Source organism: Carcharhinus amblyrhynchos, chromosome 27 (genome assembly GCF_965287045.1).
Source record: "Carcharhinus amblyrhynchos chromosome 27, sCarAmb.v2.hapA, whole genome shotgun sequence".
NCBI lineage: Eukaryota > Metazoa > Chordata > Chondrichthyes > Carcharhiniformes > Carcharhinidae > Carcharhinus > Carcharhinus amblyrhynchos.
The window spans coordinates 41,685,095-41,704,879 of NC_137350.1; the positions used below are offsets into that span (position 1 = coordinate 41,685,095).

Below are 19,785 nucleotides of genomic sequence, written 5' to 3' on the forward strand. Positions count from 1 at the left end.
CCGGGTACAGTACCTGTATTTGCTCCGGGTACGCTCTGGGTTCGCTCCGGGTACAGTACCTGTATTTGCTCCGGGTACGCTCTGGGTTCGCTCCGGGTACAGTACCTGTATTTGCTCCGGGTACGCTCTGGGTTCGCTCCGGGTACAGTACCTGTATTTGCTCCGGGTACAGTACCTGTATTTGCTCCGGGTACAGTACCTGTATTTGCTCCGGGTACAGTACCTGTATTTGCTCCGGGTACGCTCTGGGTTCGCTCCGGGTACAGTACCTGTATTTGCTCCGGGTACGCTCTGGGTTCGCTCCGGGTACAGTACCTGTATTTGCTCCGGGTACAGTACCTGTATTTGCTCCGGGTACACTCTGGGTTCGCTCCGGGTACAGTACCTGTATTTGCTCCGGGTACACTCTGGGTTCGCTCCGGGTACAGTACCTGTATTTGCTCCGGGTACGCTCTGGGTTCGCTCCGGGTACAGTACCTGTATTTGCTCCGGGTACGCTCTGGGTTCGCTCCGGGTACAGTACCTGTATTTGCTCCGGGTACGCTCTGGGTTCGCTCCGGGTACAGTACCTGTATTTGCTCCGGGTACACTCTGGGTTCGCTCCGGGTACAGTACCTGTGTGTATAGATCCCTGTCTCGTCTGGTGATGTTAACCCAATGCGCTTTGCCATCCGCCACATTTTCCTTTACTAGGATTCTGGTGTAGGGATTGGCGAATGAGCCAAGCTGGTATCGAAGGACCAAACTCCCTGTACAGAAAATGCCAACAAGCTATTTGCAAAGGTTCTTTATATTAGACAGTTAGATAGAAAAAAAATTAATTAAAAAATGAGAAATCAGGAGATAGATGCAGCGGGGCAATGACTTCATTCAGGACCATCCAATAATCACTGGAGCTCAGAACAGTGAGCGTGGGCCCCTCAAACCTCCTCCACCATTTGATAAGATCATGTCTGATCTGCTTCATTGTACTTTCTGCCTGTTCCTTTTCTCTATGACTCCCTTGTCAATCAAGAAGCTATCTAACTAGATGACCAAATCTCCACTGCGCTCTGAGAAAGAGTTTCAGTCTAATCACTCTCAGAAAATAATTCTCATCTTAGCCTTAAACGGGAAATGTCTTAGTGTCCCCAAGCGGAGAATGACTACAGAACTGCAGACAGATCAAGGTGTTCTTTTGCATGATTCACAGAAGATGAATATGCAGGTTTTAATTCATTATCTTAATTATTAATTCAGAAAGCTAATGGAATGTTATCCTTGATTATGAGAGAAATTCTCCATAAAGGATATTATACAGGGGAACAATGAAACCAAGTACTGTGTGCAGTTCCTTAGTTAAGGAAGGATGTAAGTGTGTTGGAGGCAGTTGAGAGGAGGTTACTGGATTCAGGAATGAGAGGGTTGTCCTATCAGGATATGTTGGCCAGGCTGTGCTGGTTTTCATTGGACTTTAGAGAGTGAGGGGTGACTTGGCTGAAGTGTATAAAATCCTGAATGATGTCGACAAGATGAACATGAACAGGATCTCTCCTCTTGTGGTGAGTCCTGAAGCGGGTGAACTGTTATAAAATTAGGGGTTGCCTTTTTGGGACAGAGGAGGAGAACTGTTTTCTCCCAGAGGGTTGTGCGATAATGAAGCACGCTGTCTCAGAAGGCACTGGGGATGGGGTCATTGAATAATTTTAAGGTGGAATTATTATGGAATCCTGACAGTGCAGGAGGCCATTTGGCCCATTGGGTCTGCACCTATAACAATCCCACCCAGGCCATATCCCTGTAATCCCATGTGTTGACCCTACTAATGTCCTGATACTCGGGCAATTTAGCATGGCCAAGCAACCTAACCTGCACATCTGTGGAATGTGGGAGGAAATTGGAGCACCCGGAAGAAACCTACGCAGACATGGGGAGAATGTGCAGACTCCACACAGACAGTGACCCGAGGCTGGAATTGAACCCAAGTCCCTGGAGCTATGAGGCAGCAGTGCTAACTACTGTGCCACCGAGCCACCATTAGATTGATTCCTTTACCTAACAAGGATCAAAGGAATGTGGAATTTAAAACATAAGAAATAGGAGCAGGAGTAGGCCATCTAGCCCTTCAAGCCTGCCCCACCATTCAATAAGATCATGGCTGATCTGAAATGGATCAGTTCCACTTTCTCCCCATAACCCTTAATTCCCTTGTCTATCAGAAACCAATCTACCCGTGACTTAAATATATTTAGCAAGGCAGCCTCCACCACTTCAACGGGCAGAGAATTCCAGAGATTCACCACTCTGAGTGAAGAAGTTCCTCCTCAACTCCGTTCTAAACCGCCCCCCCTTTATCCTGAGGCTGTGCCCTCCAGTCCTACTGTCCTTTCTGAACGGGAAGAATCTCTCTACCTCTACCCTATCCATCCCCTTCATTATCTTATACGTCTCTATAAGATCCCCCCTCATCCTTCTAAACTCCAACGTGTACAGACCCAGTCTATTCAATCTCTCTTCATAGTCCAACCCTCTCATCTCTGGTATCAGCCTAGTGAGCCTTCTCTGCACTCCCTCCAAGGCCAAAATATCCTTCCGCAAATAAAAAACTGCACACAATACTCCAGCTGCGGCCTCACCAGTGCCCTGTACAGTTGCAGCAAGACCTCCCTGCTTTTATATTCTATCCCCCTCGCTATAAAGGCCAGCATTCCATTCGCCTTCTTGATCACCTGCTGTACCTGCAGACTGGGTTTTTGCGACTCATGCACAAGGATCCCCAGGTCCCTCTGCACCGTATCATGCTGCAGCTTTTCACCTTTTAAATAATAATCCCTCCTACTATTATTTCTGCCAAAGTGGATAACCTCACACTTGCTAACATTGTACTCCATCTACCAGGTCCTCACCCACTCGCTCAGCCTATCCAGATCCCTCTGCAGAATACAAAACACAAACAGATCAACTGTGATTTTAATAAATGGTGGATGGAACAGGCTTGAGGGGCTGAATGGCCTACTGCAGCTCTTATTTGGTATGTTCTAGTCTCTCCCACAAGGGGAAACACCTCCCAGCATCAACCCTATAAAGTTCCCTCAGGATCACCTCTCAATCTTCTGAGCTCTGATACAGGTCCAACTTAGATAAGCCCTTAATCAGTTGATTCATGTACCAGAAAAAGAGGCCACATTCAGGCAGCCGGGGTTCAGTACTGCCGAGGAAATTCTATCGTCAACTGTCTCCAGGAGGAAGTATCAGTGTAAACCTGGTCACTAGAGTCGTTTTAACATTGGCTGATTTTATTGGTCGATTTTCACTGTGACCAATAACTTTCACATCAATTGAATGGAAAAGAGGAGAATGAATTCACCAAAATGTGTTAATTCATCAAAATATTCATGCAAGTATTAACACACAGTACCTGCATCAACATAGGTCTGATTGTGTAAATTTATATGTACAATTCCCAGAAGCTCCAGGACTTTGACTCAGTGACAGTGAAGGAATGGCAATATATTTCCAAGTCAGGCTGGTGACTGATTTGGAGAGGAACTTGGGGGTGTTCCCAGGTATCTGCTGCCCTCGTCTTTCTAGGTGGTAGAGGTTGTGGGTTTGGAATTGCTCCCAAAGAGCCTTGGTGAGTTCCTGCAGTGCATCTGGTAGATCGTACACACAGCTGCCCCTGTTGTCAATGGCGGGGAAGGGAGTGGATGTTTGTGGAAGGGTTAGCAATCAAGCGGGGCGGCTTTGTCCTGGATGGTGTCGAGCTTTGAGTGTTCTTGGAGCTGCACCCATCCAGGCAAGTGGAGAGTATTCCATCACACTCCTGATTTGTGCCTTATAGATGGTGGACAGGCTTTGAGGAATCAGGAGGTGAGTTACTCACCGCAGGGTTCATAACCGTTGACCTGTTCTGGTAGTCACAATATTTATATGGTTGGGTGCAGTTCAGTTACTGGTCAATGGTAACTCCCAGAATGTTACAATATGCGAACTGCATTGACAATGATGACGTCTGTACTTACCATCATGTTTGATTATCACTGCCAGATAATCTCGGGAGTAGGAGCTGATGTACATGAGGACACTGGGTGGCTGCGATGTTTTGAAACTGAAGACAATCTCCTCACTGGTCGAGTTAAAATCATGATTCAGTGGAACCATCATATTTGCGAAGGCGCTTGCTGCTGCTGCAAATGGCGACTGGAAACCGTAACGAACGTAGGTTCCGGGTTCAAAATATCCACCAATAACTGGGAACAAAGAAATCACAACCAGGGTGAACCACAGTGACCCTTCACAGCATTAACTATTTCATTCATTCACGGGTGGGTGGCACACTGATTAGTACTGCTGCTTCACAGCGCCAGGGACCCAGGTTCGATTCCCGGCTTGAGTCACTATCTGTGCACATTCTCCCCGTGTCTGCATGGGTTTTCTCCCACAGTCTGAAAGACACGCTGGTTAGGGTGCATGGACTCAAACAGGTGCCGGAATGTGGCAACTTGGGGAATTTCACAGTAACTTCATTGCAGTGTTAATATAAGCCTTACTTATGATTAATAAATAAACTTTAAAAACAAAGTGTGGCAGGCCAGCATTTATTACCCATCGCGAGTTGCCCTTAAACTGGGTGGCTTGCTCAGCTAATTCAGAGGGTCAATCACATTGCTGTGCGTCTGGAGTTCCATGTAGGCCAGACCGGGTAAGGACGGCAGATTTCCTTCCCTAAAGGACATTGGTGAACCCGATGCGTTTTTACGACAATCAACAAGAGTCTCATGGTCGTCTTTAGACTTTTAATTCCAGATTTTTATTGAATTCAAATTTTACCCTCTGTGGTGGTGGGATTTGAACCCAGTTCCCAGAGCATTACCCTGGGTCTCTATGACAAAACCACTGCATCCCTCATTACCTTTACAATTGATCAAGGGTGAAGGGATATATCCTGGACAGTAGGAAGGTTACGCTGGATTTTCCCAGAGCTTCACCAATCGGATCACTGCTTGAAATCTAAGTGTGGTAGGGTTTTTTGTTTGAGCAGATCTGCAATCCAGCAAGGTCCTCAGCATTACTTTAATGGCCTTAGTCAAGTACAAATGCCTCTAACGTATCCAAGCAGCACAGTGATTAGCACGGCTACCTCACAGCACCAGGGACCTGGGTTCAATTCTTGGCTTGGGTCACCATCTGTGCAAAGTCTGCATGTTCTCCTCACGGGTTTCCTCCGGGTGCTCCAGTTTCCTCACATAGTCCAAAGATGTGTAGGTTAGGTGGATTGGCCATGCTAAATGCACAAGGCTACGGGGATAGGGTGGAAGAGATGGGCTTGGGTAAGATATGCTTTCAAAAAGGCGGTGCAGACTTGACAAGGCTCTTTCTAGACTGTTGGTGTTTTATGGACCAAGCAGGAAAAGATAGAAAAAAGTCAAAGAGAATGTTTCAAGAAGGATTTTAAGGAAAAAAATGTTTCATACAAACAGTCCCTTTGTAATCAGTCCCTCCACCTCCCCCATGCGCACACTCACTCACACACACACAGACACTCACTCACACAGACACTCACTCACTCACACACACACACACTCACTCACACACAGACACACACACACACAGACACACACACACACAGACACACACACACACAGACACACACACTCACTCACACACAGACACACACTCACTCACACACAGACACACACTCACTCACACACAGGCACACACTCACTCACACACAGGCACACACTCACTCACACACAGGCACACACTCACTCACACACAGACACACACTCACTCACACACAGACACACACTCACTCACACACAGACACACACTCACTCACACACACAGACACACACTCACTCACACAGACACACACTCACTCACACACAGACACACACTCACACACACACAGACACACACTCACTCACACAGACAGACACTCACTCACACACAGACACACACTCACTCACACAGACACACACTCACTCACACACAGACACACACTCACTCACACACAGACACACACTCACTCACACACACAGACACACACTCACTCACACAGACACACACTCACTCACACACAGACACACACTCACACACACACAGACACACACTCACTCACACAGACAGACACTCACTCACACACAGACACTCACTCACACAGACAGACACACACTCACTCACACAGACACACACTCACTCACACAGACACACACTCACTCACACACAGACACTCACTCACACAGACAGACACACACTCACTCACACAGACACACACTCACTCACACACAGACACACACTCACTCACACACAGACACACACTCACTCACACACAGACACACACTCACTCACACACAGACACACACTCACTCACACACACAGACACACACTCACTCACACAGACACACACTCACTCACACACAGACACACACTCACTCACACACAGACACACACTCACTCACACACAGACACACACTCACTCACACACAGACACACACTCACTCACACACAGACACACACTCACTCACACACAGACACACACTCACTCACACAGACAGACACACACTCACTCACACAGACACTCACTCACTCACACAGACACACACTCACTCACACACAGACACACACTCACTCACACACAGACACACACTCACTCACACAGACAGACACTCACTCACTCACACAGACACACACTCACTCACACACAGACACACACTCACTCACACACAGACACACACTCACTCACTCACACAGACACACACTCACTCACACACAGACACACACTCACTCACACACAGACACACACTCACTCACACAGACAGACACACACTCACTCACACAGACACTCACTCACTCACACAGACACACACTCACTCACACACAGACACACACTCACTCACACACAGACACACACTCACTCACACAGACAGACACTCACTCACTCACACAGACACACACTCACTCACACACAGACACACACTCACTCACACACAGACACACACTCACTCACACACAGACACACACTCACTCACACACAGACACACACTCACTCACACACAGACACACACTCACTCACACACAGACACACACACACTCACTCACACAGACACACACTCACACACACACAGACACACACTCACTCACACACAGACACACACTCACTCACACACAGACACACACTCACTCACACACAGACACACACTCACTCACACACAGACACACACTCACTCACACACAGACACACACACACTCACTCACACAGACACACACTCACACACACACAGACACACACTCACTCACACACAGACACACACACTCACACACACACACTCACACACACACACCCCACCCACATGCCAGCTGTGGTTGCTGCTGGGGGCAATTCTTTTCCTTTTCAATTTTCAGATGGCTCTTCACTCAGGCTCGGTGAATCTGTAGCTCTCCCAATTTGGGATCTCCAGACGCTAGAGTGACCTGCGCCGCCTCCTGGTGATGGTCAATGTTGTGCAGATTTCTTCAGGGAGCCTGTGAAATGTTTGTGTGGGGGGTCTCTTGGTTTTGTGGTCAGCTCTCTGCACAGCAGACAACTGTTGTCCACCTGGGAGGTGTGATCATCCAAGGCAGTTAGCTTTACAGGAATGCTGGCTCAACACTGATGTTTCCAGGAATTTAATGTTTGTGATGCAGTCCTGCCAGTGGATCTGGAAGATACTGAGGAGGCAGCGCTTATGGAACCGTTCCAGAAAGTGTACCTGGGGACAGGTACAGGACAAGAACAAAGACAGTACAGCTCAGGATCAGGCCCTAGGCCCTCCAACCCCTGTGCCAATCATGATGCCCTCACAAAACTAAAACAAAAGTTCTACCTTTCCCCGGTCCATATCCCTCTATTCCCTCCCTATTCCTGTACCCATCCAGATGCCTCTTAAATGTTGCTAATATACCTGCTTCCACCACCTCCTCTGACAGGGCGTTCCAGGGACCCACCACTGTCTGCGTGAAAAACTTCCCCCCACACATCTCCCTTAGACTTTCCCCCTCTCACCTTGTACTTGTGCCCCCTTGTAATTAACACTTCCACCCTGGGAAAAAAGCCTCTGTCTCTGCCTCTCATAATTTTGTAGACCTCTATTAGGTTTCCCCTCAGCCTCCGTCTTTCCAGTAAAAGCAATCCTAATTTATTCAACCTCTCCTCATAGCCAACACCCTTGAGACAAGCCAACATCCTGGTGAACCTTCTGCACTCTCTCCATCCTTTTGTCAGTGTGGTGACCAGAATTCACGCAATACTCCAAATGCGGCCTTATCAAGGTTTTATACAGGTGCAATATGATTTCCCAAATACTCTATTCAGTACCCGGCCAATGAAGGCAAGCATGCCATATACTTTCACAATCACCTTGCCCACCTGTGTTGTCACTTTTAGGGAACTGTGGACCTGCACACCCAGATCCCTCTGTATGTTAATGTTCCTAAGGGTTCTGCCATTTACAGTGTAATTACACCTAAATTTGATTCTCCAAAATGCATCACCTCACATTTATCCAGATTAAACTCCATCTGCCATTTCTGTGCCCGAGTCTCCAATCTATCAACATCCTGTTGTATCCTCTGACAATCCCCGGCACTATCAGCAACTCCACCAATCTTCATGTCATCCACAAACTTACTAATCAGACCCCCCACATTTTCCTTTAGATCATTTACATATATCACAAACAGAGGTCCCAGCACTGATCCCTGCAGAACACCATTAGCTACAGATCTCCATTCTGAAAAACATCCTTCCACTGCTACTCTCTGTCTTCTATACTCAAGCCAGTTCTGTACCCATTTAGCCAGCCCACCCTGAATCCCATCTGATTTTAATTTTTGTACCAGTCTGCCATGACCAATGACTCAGCACCATACAGACAAATGAGGAGGACTCTGGCTTTGTACACTCTTAATTTAGCCTGCACTCTGAGGCACTCCACACAGGTTTGCAGAATGTACAGTTTACTTTTGAAAGCCTAATGTTCACTTCCTTGACCAAGATGGCATCAAACAGGATGAGAATCTGCAAACAGATAAATTGCTTGACGTCATTCAGCTCATTTCTCTCATTGACAATGCTTGATGGTCGATAATTTCTATCGGCTGATGCAGGGGCGACACGGTGGCACAGTGGTTAGCACTGCTGCGTCACAGTGCCAGAGACTTGGGTTCGATTCCTGGCTTGGGTCACTGTCTGTGTGAAGTCTGCACAGGTTTCCTCCGGGTGCTCCGATTTCCTCCCACAGTCTGAAAGATGTGCAAGTTAGGTGCATTGGCTGTGCTAAATTCTCTCTTGATATACCCAAACAGGTGCTGGAGTGTGGCAACTAGCAAATTTTTACAGTAACTTCATTGCAGTGTTAATGCAAGCCTACTTGGACTAATAAATAAATTTTAAGCAGCAGTTCAGTTTTCCTCAAATGATATAAATGGTTTTCTGTCTGAAGGGTTTCGCTTTCTCAGAGAGACAGGTTGTTACACAGTGTGGTTCCGACTGGCTGTGGGCCAGTCATCAGTGAAAAAAGGTTGATGGATATGGTTCCGTGTGAGCCTGAATATGCTTGAGGTTGAAAAGACTTCCATCAATCTGGGAATGTACATAAACTCCCTCCTCAAGTTCTCCCATTGCTTGTTGCAGCATTGTGCTGAAGAAGATGGTGAATAAGATCAGGGCAGCACACGTTGTCAACACAACCAGAGATAATGAAGAGACTCAAGATCTCGCTGTTGTGTTCGACTTGTCCACACCGACTCTCATGAAACTGCTTCACTGGAATCAGGCACCTGAGTGGCATCCCAGAGTCCATCTCTGCCCATAGTGTCGAATGTCTTGGTGAGTTGACAAAAGTGATGCAGGGGCCACTGATTTTCTATTTGAGTATAAATTCAGTCTGTGTGTACCCCTGTGCTCCTAAATCACACTGACTCGCTGGAAGGTTTTCTTCCACAACTATCGGTAATAGCCTGTTCAGAAATATTCCAGTCAGGATCTTCCCAACAACAGAAAGGAGGGTGATCCCAAGGTACTTGCAGCAGACTGACTTTTCTCCTTGTTTCTGTACAAGGCAATGATCACAGTATCAGGAACTTCTAGTGGAATACTGCTCTGTTCCCAGCAGGCTATGGAAAACTCATGGGGCTGGGTAGATAGGAAAGGGACATCATACTTCAAGGCTTCGGATGGAATTCCATTGATCCCAGGCATTTTGTTGCTCTTCATTCTGTTGGTCATGCTTTCCTCCAGAATTGAGCTGTTATCCAGTTTGGGTTTGACAGGCTGTTCTAGGATGTGGCTGGTGGCAGCATCACACACTTGGTGCTGAGAGTGTTTCAAAGTGTTCTGAGTAGCAATCTAGGGCTGACTCCTTGCCGGTGCGCGGCGTATTCTATCAATGGTCCTCAGGGGGTTTTGGATTTCATGTGATGGTCTACTGACAAAAGTCAGTGTCAGTATGTTTTATCTGGAAATGCAATCCACCAGTAATTTTGGACATTAGTCAGTTTAGGTTAAACAGTGCTGAATGTTTGATGATGTGCTATCTTTTTCTCTCAGTTAACCAGTTGGGCCAGGGATTGGGTGCAGATCCCAATTTTCTTATTTCTATCAAACCAATTCCCATTCTTCTAGGTGCTGTGTCCAATGACCTCACTGGGAAGTATTTCAACTTTGATATGTTCCCAGAGTTCTGGAGTGGAATTAGCTGTGAGATCAGTGTACTCTGGTCTGCCCAGATAACTATCTTCACGAGGCCTGCAGGTTGCTAACACAAAGTTTCTTTGATGGGTTATCTCAATGATTGTTCTTGGGCTTAGGCTCAAAATGGAAGTTCAGCTTAGAACCATAGAACACTACAGCTCAGAAACAGGCCTTTTGGCCCTTCTTGGCTGTGCCAAACCATTTTTCTGCCTAGTCCCACTGACCTGCACCCGGACCATATCCCTCCACACCCCTCTCATCCATGTACCTGTCCAAGTTTTTCTTAAATGTTAAAAGTGATCCCTCATTTACCACTTTATCTGGCAGCTCATTCCAGACTCCCACCACTCTCTGTGTGAAGAAGCCCCCCCCTCTAATATTCTCTTTAAATTTTTCCCCCTTAACCCATGCCCTCTGGGTTTTTTCTCCCCTAGCCTCAGTGGAAAAAGCCTGCTTGCATTCACTCTATCTATACCCATCAAAATCTTATACACCTGTATCAAATTCCCTGATTCTACGCTCCAGGGAATAAAGTCCTAACCTATTCAACCTTTCTCCGTAACTCAGTTTCTCAAGTCCCGGCAACATCCTTGTAAACCTTCTCTGCACTCTTTCAACCTTATTAATATCCTTCCTGTAATTAGGTGACCAAAACTGCACACAATACTCTAAATTCGGCCTCACCAATTTCTTATACAACCTCACCATAACATTCCAACTCTTATACTCAATACTTTGATTTATAAAGGCCAATGTTCCAAAAGCACTCTTTATAAACCTATCTACTTGTGACGCCACTTTTAGGGAATTATGTATCTGTATTCCCAGATCCCTCTGTTCTACTGCACTCTTCAGTGTCCTACCATTTACCCTGTACGTTCTACTTTGGTTTGTCCTTCCAAAGTGCAATACCTCACACTTGTCTGCATTAAACGCCTTGAGCTTTGAGTGAATAAGTTGGTGGTGCGTGTGACGGTCAGCACTGGGCACTACTCTCGTATAGGGGATGCCCTTTCCATCACACTAACACATCAAGATGTAGTCTATCAGGTGCCAGGATTTAGAGCAGAGACACATCCATGTGGTTTAAAAGTGATCTTTCTGTTGAATGAAGATGTTAGTGATGGACAGCTGCTTTCCTGCAGATTTCCAAGGGTAGACATCGACTTTCACTGTAGTTTCCAATGCCAGTTTCTGAGCACAACTCTCCACATCAGGCTGGCACTGAAATCACCAAGGATGACATTTTGTCTTTGAGAGGAGATTCTGGTCAACTTCATGGACATCAGTGTAAAACTTTATCTTTATATCTTGCTAACTTGTCTGAATAGCAAGTTTGCAGATGTTACTATGATTGACAGAGTTGTGGATAGTGATGCAGATTGTCAGAGAATACAGCAGGATATAGACAGGCTGGAAAATTGGGTGGAGAAATGGCAGAAGGAATTTAACCCGGATAAATGTGAGGTGATGCATTTTGGTAGATTCAATTCCAGTGAGAGCTATAAAATAAATGGCAGAACCAACAGGAGCATAGAGACACAGAGGGACCTGGGCGTGCAGGTCAACAGATCCTTAAAAGTGGCAGCACAGGTGGAAAAGGTGGTGAAGAAAGCATACGGCAGGCTTCCCTTCATCGGACAGGGCATCGAGTATAAAAGTTGGCAAATTATGTTATAGTTGTATAAAATTGTTGGTTAGGCCACATTTGGAATACTGTGACCAATACTGTGGTGGAAGCAGGCACGCTAGGGTTGTTTAAGAGTCACTTAGACAGCCACATGAGCGGTCTACATATAGGGGGATATAGTAGGCCTTACTAAACATTGTAGGCTTGGGAATACGTTTTTGCCTCAGGGATGTTACAGTCTTTGCCTGTTTAATAATGAATTTTTTTGTCTCCACAGGCATTTAAGTCCAGCAAGGGGCATGCATGCGACAGGTTGTAGTGGGCTGCTCTTGGATGTTGCTTCGGGAGTTGCCTATTGCTTCATGTCGTTAGTGTGCTTAAACTGGACCATCTCAAGGGCAACATGACAGCTCAGAGACTATCTCTGTTGCTGTGCGGACACATGGATTTGGGCCTGTGTCTGTGGGAGTTTGCACGTTCTCCCCGTGGTTGCGTGGGTTTCCTCCGGGTGCTCCGGTTTCCTCCCACATCCCCAAAGATGCGCTTTTAGGCTGATTGATTGGGTACTAAATTGTCCCTAAATTGGACCTCCCTGATCCTCGCACGTTAGGCGTAGACTAAAATCGTGAATAGGTCACTGAGACAGTGGGACGGCGGCGCGGGCTCGTTGGGCCGAAGGGCCTGTTTCCCGTGCTGTGTTGTTCTTTGTTCTTTGTTTGTAATTCCAGAAGGAGGCGGCGGCTTTGGAGAGAGTACAGGAAAGTTTCATCAGGATGTTGCCTGGTGTGGAATTAGCTGTGCGGAGAGGTTGAATAAACTGGATTGTTCTCCCTGGAAAGACAGAGGCTGATAGGCGACCTGAAAGAAGTTTATAAAACTCTAAGGGCTATGGATAGGGGCGAACAATTGGAAGCTTTTTCCCCAGAGCAGGAATGACAATTACAAGGAGGCACAAGTTCAAGATAAAAGGGAGAAGGTTCAGTGGAGATGTGTGGGGTCGGGCGGGGGGGGTGATTTTTTTTCCCCACACAGAGGGTGGTGGGAGCCTGGAATGCACAGCCAAGTGAGGTGAATGAGGCAGACACGTTAACCACATTTAAGACTTATCTTGATAGACACATGAACAAATAGGAAATAGAGGGATATACAGGCGGTTAGTCTAGATAAGGCAGTGTGATCAGCGCAGGCTTGGAGGGCTGAAGGGCCTGTTCCTGTGCTGTACTGGTCTTTGTATAAACTGGGTTAGTGTAAGTTGGTGAGAGTTGTGGATCTTGGAGAGGGAAGCTTAGGCACTGGATGGCTCTCACTGTGGCATTTTTCAAAGTAATCGATTTTCCAGGAAATGTCAGAACAAGTTGTTGGGTCAGATACCTCCCCCTCCCTGAACTTTGCCTACTGTTTATAAAAACCTCTCTCTCTTTTAGAGAGTTCAGCTGGCAGCTTTGGCTGCAGCGTTCTTAGTTGTATTTTGGAAGCGCTGATCCAGATCACTGCCAATTTTAAAAGGTAACCTCAGCTATTTTACTGTATTCTGCTCACAATATCAGTGATGCGTTAGGTCTCTGTTCACTCAATAGAGCCCCACGTGTTCTGATAAAGTCCTTCAATCTCCATGTCTGCAATACAGCGTTGTATTCAGCAATCTCCAACACTTCATTCAGATTAGGATTCTGTATCGTTCCTTTTCTTGTTTTGGGATTCTGCATTCCTTCTTGAGCTTCTCTGGGATTTGAAGGTTCTTCGCTCACTGGCAACATGTCGTAAGTTTGTTAGATGTTTCACGGAGAAGTCTGGAAGCTGGCATGGTTAAATATAAACTGTTTATGTTAACCCATAATTACATACAAGCTATAGTCCTATAGGGAGCTGTCTCCATTCAGATCTGATTCTACACAGTCCACCAGCATTTGATTTTCTACACACACCCTGGGTGGAGCTGTTTGCCAGTCCCACATTAACCTTGTCTGCCCAATCACCCTTATCATTACATGTTGCTTTATTTAATTATCGTTGGTGGATTGCCAGCGCTCCCCGCTATGTTATGAGGCTGAGTGGGGCATCCATCCTACTATACCTGTGTCTCTGCTAGAAACACACCCCATGGCAGCGCACAGAATGCAGCCATGTCCGCACGTGCACATGCTCACACATTATTCCAAAACCTAGAATATTCCAAAATCCAGAAATGTGTTGGTGGTGGGAGCACGTTTACTGTTGAGTATATTTGTGACTTTGACTTGGGTGCACAGGGCACTAACTCAAAATTTTCAAATGACTAAAAATTAGAAGTACAATAAAGTTTGGATGATGGATTTGAAGGGATCACGAACAGTTTGGATGAGAGACGTGTGACAATGTTAACTGATTTATTTTGATTGGAAAAATGAGGAAAAGTAAACTAACATAAACAAAGTGGTTCAGGAAGGAGTGAACTGCAGATGAATGTGAACAAATTACTGAAGGTGCACGGCAGATTCAGAAAGTGGTTAAAAAGCGATCTTGATCCTGAGCTGTATGAATTGAGACATGGAGTGCAAAAACAAGGAAACTTTGATGACTTCTAATAAAACACTGGCCAGACCAAACTGGAACACTGTGCTTGATTCTGGGTTCCACTCTTTAGGAAGGATGTGAATCTTTACTCCCTTCACAAGAGTGGTTCCAGAGATGGGGCCTTCAGTTAGATGGGCAGAATGGAGGATTGGTGCTGTCCTCCATAGGGATAAATTGATAAGAAGGTGATAAAGAAAGGAAAGATAGAGTATGAAGCTAAACTAGCTCTAAATATAAAAAATGATAGTAAAAGTTTTTACAAATATATAACGAAAAAGAGACTGGCTAGAGTGAATGTTGGACCCTTGGAGGACGAGGGGGGGATTCAGCAGTGGGTGATGAGGTAACAGCTGAGGCTTTAAATAAGTTTTTTGCCTTGGTCTTCACGGAGGAGGACACAAATAGTTTGCCGGATATTAAAGATAGCAGGATGGTAGGAGTTGAGGGCCTGAGTGCGATTACTGTCACTAGAGAGGTAGTGCTTGATAGACTAATGGGACTGAAGGTAGACAAGTCCCCAGGACCGGATGGAATGCATCCCAGGGTTCTGAAAGAAATGGCTGAGGTGATAGCGGATGCCTTAGTAATTATTTAACAAAATTTGCTGGACTCCGGGGAAGTGCCGGAAGATTGGAAAACGGCTAATGTTACGCCGCTGTTTAAAAAAGGTAGCAGACAAAAGGCAGGGAATTATAGACCGGTCAGTTTAACGTCTGTAGTTGGAAAAATGCTTGAATCCGTCATCAAAGAAGAAATAGCGAGGCACCTAGAAAAGAATGGTTTGATCGAGCAGACGCAGCACGGATTCGTTAAGGAGAAGTCGTGTTTTACAAATTTATTGGATTTCTTTGAGGATGTGACTAGTGCGGTAGACAGAGGGGAACCGGTGGATGTGGTGTTTTTAGATTTCCAAAAGGCATTTGATAAGGTGCCTCATAAAAGGTTGCTGCAAAAGGTTAGGGTGCACGGAGTTGGGGGTAAGGTGTTAGTGTGGATAGAGGATTGGCTGTCTAATAGGAAGCAGAGAGTTGGAATCAACGGGTGCTATTCTGGTTGGCAGTTGGTGACTAGTGGAGCGCCGCAGGGATCGGTGCCAGGGTCTCAACTATTTACCATTTATATAGATGATCTGGAGGAGGGGGCTGAATGTAGGGTGTCGAAATTTGCTGATGACACAAAGATAAGTGGAAAAGCAAATTGCGTGGAGGGTGTGGAAAGTCTGCAGAGGGATCTGGATAGGCTGAGCGAGTGGGCGAGGACCTGGCAGATGGAGTATAATGTTAGCAATTGTGAGGTTATCCACTTTGGTAGAAATAATAATAGGAGGGATTATTATTTAAAGGGTGAAAAGCTGCAGCATGCTACGGTGCAGAGGGACCTAGGGGTCCTTGTGCATGAATCGTAAAAACCCAGTCTGCAGGTGCAGCAGGTGATCAAGAAGGCGAATGGGATGCTGGCCTTTATAGCAAGGGGGATAGAATATAAAAGCAGGGAGGTCTTGCTGCAACTGTACAGGGTACTGGTGAGGCCGCAGCTGGAGTACTGTGTGCAGTTTTGGTCGCCGCACTTGCGGAAGGATATTTTGGCCTTGGAGGGAGCGCAGAGGAGGTTCACTAGGCTGATACCGGAAATGAGGGGGTTGGCCTATGAGGAATGACTGAATAGACTGGGTCTGTACTCATTGGAGTTTAGAAGGATGAGGGGGGATCTTATAGAGACGTACAAGATAATGAACTGGATAGATAGGGTAGAGGTAGAGAGATTCTTCCCGCTTAGAAAGAATAGCAGGACTAGGGGGCACAGCCTCAAGGGGGGGAGGGGAGCAGTTTAGATCAGAGTTGAGGAGGAACTTCTTCACTCAAAGGGTGGTGAATCTCTGGAATTCTCTGCCCGTTGAAGTGGTGGAGGTTACCTCGCTGAATATATTTAAGTCACGGGTAGATAGGTTTATGACAGACAGGGGAATTAAGGGTTATGGGGAGAGGGCGGGAATGTGGAACTGAGCCACAACAGATCAGCCATGATCTTATTGAATGGTGGGGCAGGCTCGAAGGGCTAGATGGCCTACTCCTGCTCCTATTTCTTATGTTCTTATGAGTTGTTCAAAAGCATGAGGAGTCTGGATAGGAGAGTGGATAGAAAGGAAGTATTCCCATTGACAGGAAGATTGAGATCTTGAGGAATCTGATTGTAGAAGGATTAAAAGTGACATGTGAAAGACCTTAATTTTGCGCTGAGGGGTTAGGATCTGGAATGCACTGCCTGAGGGGGAATCAGATAACTGATGGGAAAAAACTTGTACAGCCAAGGGATAAATGACCAATTGACCGAGCATTAATTTCCAGGTGGAAGAAAGCTCCAAATATCTCCCATTCTTCTTGTTGAAATGGTTCTCAATGTTACTCCTGAAAGCTTTGGTTATTTCCCCAGATTCCTCAATTCATCAACCAGCAGAAATCGTCGAGAGAGAGAGAGACTGACAGAGACTAGTTAAATTCCTGTCGTACAGAGATGGGGCAAGCTCTAAAGGCTGAATAGTCTCCTGTAATGTAACCATTCTACGACGCTCACAAGAGCTAGAAGCAGGAGTGGACCATTTGGCCCATGGAGACTGCCCTGCCATTCAGTACCATCAGATACATTTTCCCATCCTTGCTCCATATCCATTGTCTGCAACACTGAAAATTTGTCTATTCTAGTCTTAAATGTATTCAGCGATGGAAAATCCACAACCCTTTGTGAAAGAGAATGTCAAAGATTCACAACCCTTTGACTGAAGTAATTTCTCCTCATCTCAGTGGTAAATGATTGGTTCTTTATCCTGAAACCGTGGCTTTTTGTTCCCCATGTCTGGGGAAACATCTCATTGGTGATCTGTCCATTCATAATCTTAAATATTTCAATGAGATCACCTTCCATTCTTTTAAACTCCAGGATTATTGACCCAGCCCATTTAGCTTCTCACCATTAGACAATCCTTTCATTTCAGGGGCCAACCTGTTATGAACGGATTAAATAAAAGTCCCAAAATCTAACAGAATGCTGGCTGTGATGCTGAGAGGTCCAGAATACAAAGATGTAAAGTCATGCTACTGTTGTACGTGGGCTTAGTTAGACCGCACTGGGAACACGGAGTTCTGACCCTTCCCGTTCGGAAGCATATACTGGTTTTCCAAAGAGTCCAGAGTCAATTCACCAGAATGATACTGGATTTGAAGAGTTAAGTGAAGCTGAGAACCAGGGAGGATAGCTTTAAAACTCGAGTCAAACTTTGCATCAGTAACATTGTGACAACTTCAACAAAAAGGCTGGTAGAATTTTGGAACTCACTTTGGCCCAGTAACCGATGCTTGATCAGTTGTTCATTTTAAGATTGATCAATTTGTTACGAACAGATAATAGGGGGCATGACAAGGGGGCAACATTAGGTTGCAGATCAGCCAATAATCTCACTGAATCTCATTGAAGGGGTTCAATAGGCAGTTCCTGATGCTACATTCCTACAAAAGTTCTGTTTATCTTGTACAGGATGTTAGACAAGCAATTTAATCAATTTAAGAGACAATGGAGAGGTAAAGAGAGGTGTTGGCAAGGTAAAGTTGGAATCATCTGAAAACTAACATGTTTCAGATAATGATGCCAAGAGGTAGCAATTAGATGAGAGAGAGGAGAGGCCAAGGATAGATTCCCAGGGATACCAGAGGTGCAGTAGTGGGAAGAGAAGCCATTTACATCTGATTCTTTGGATATGATTAGATCAATAAGAATAGAACCAGCTGAGAGCATTACCACTCAGCTGGACAATGATGGGGACTGAACCTTACTCAAAATGCCTTAAATCAAGTTGTAATGCAGTAAATGTAGGGGATTGGCAATGGGGATAGTGTTTGCACAGACTGGGAGTCAAACTTTTTTGAGGAAAAAAAATTAGCAAATTTGAAAGAGGGGCAAATAGTCCGTGAGGAGAGAAAATATCAGCAAGATGGAAGCCAGGATGGGAAGGTGGGTGGTCACAATTTCAGCTTGAATAGGGTTGAGAGAGCACGAGATGGGTATCAGAGACAAGAGGGTAAAGGGGCAGATAGAAGAGAAACTATAGAAAGATACTGGTTAGAGGATAATGCGAGCCTGCCACTGGGTAAACCTGGGCCTGTTGAGGAGTTGGTACCTTTATTGCAGAATGGGCCATCAAACGCGCTGGAATTACAGTCACATGTATATGTGCTGTACCTCTCGACGCACCTCCCTCCATTCTGACACAGCACCTCAGAAGTGTTGCACTGTCCCACACAACCTGCGTTCACTCCCTCCGTTAAATTGGCTTCACGTTCCAGATTCAGGATTTCTCCGTTCATTCTCAGTCCACGGAGACAGCCGAAGAATGCGTCCAGCCTGTACTCAGCAGCTCCTATCACACAAAACACCAACAGCATCATAAGAACATAAGAAATAGGAGCAGGAGTAGGCCATCTAGCCCTTCGAGCCTGCCCCGCCATTCAATAAGATCATGGCTGATCTGTCGTGTCTCAGTTCCACATTCCCGCCCTCTCCCCATAACCCTTAATCCCCTTGCCTATCAAAAACCTATCAACCCGCGTCTTAAATACATTTAGCGAGGCAGCCTCCACCACTTCAACAGGCAGAGAATTCCAGAGATTCACCACCCTTTGAGTGAAGAAGTTCCTCCTCAACTCCGTTCTAAACCGCCCCCCCTTTATCTTGAGGCTGTGCCCTCTAGTCCTACTGTCCTTTCTGAGTGGGAAGAGCCTCTCCACCTCTATCCTATCCATCCCATTCATCATCTTATACGTCTCAATGAGATCTCCCCTCATTCTCCTAAACTCTAACGAGTACAAGCCTAGTTTATTCAGCCTCTCCTCATAGTTCAACC

General features: G+C 46.0%; 1 protein-coding gene across 1 annotated transcript in view; it reads right to left on the reverse strand.

Moving 5' to 3' along the window:
- Positions 1–19,785, reverse strand: part of cntnap1 (contactin associated protein 1) — an 80,697-nt gene that overhangs the window by 15,983 nt on the left and 44,929 nt on the right. Inside the window, exons 18-20 of the mRNA XM_080213925.1 lie at positions 19,063–19,302; positions 4,002–4,229; positions 616–749 (exon numbers count right to left, since the gene is read on the reverse strand). Coding sequence (XP_080070051.1) covers positions 616–749; positions 4,002–4,229; positions 19,063–19,302 — 602 coding nt within the window. The remainder of the gene's footprint in view (positions 1–615; positions 750–4,001; positions 4,230–19,062; positions 19,303–19,785) is intronic.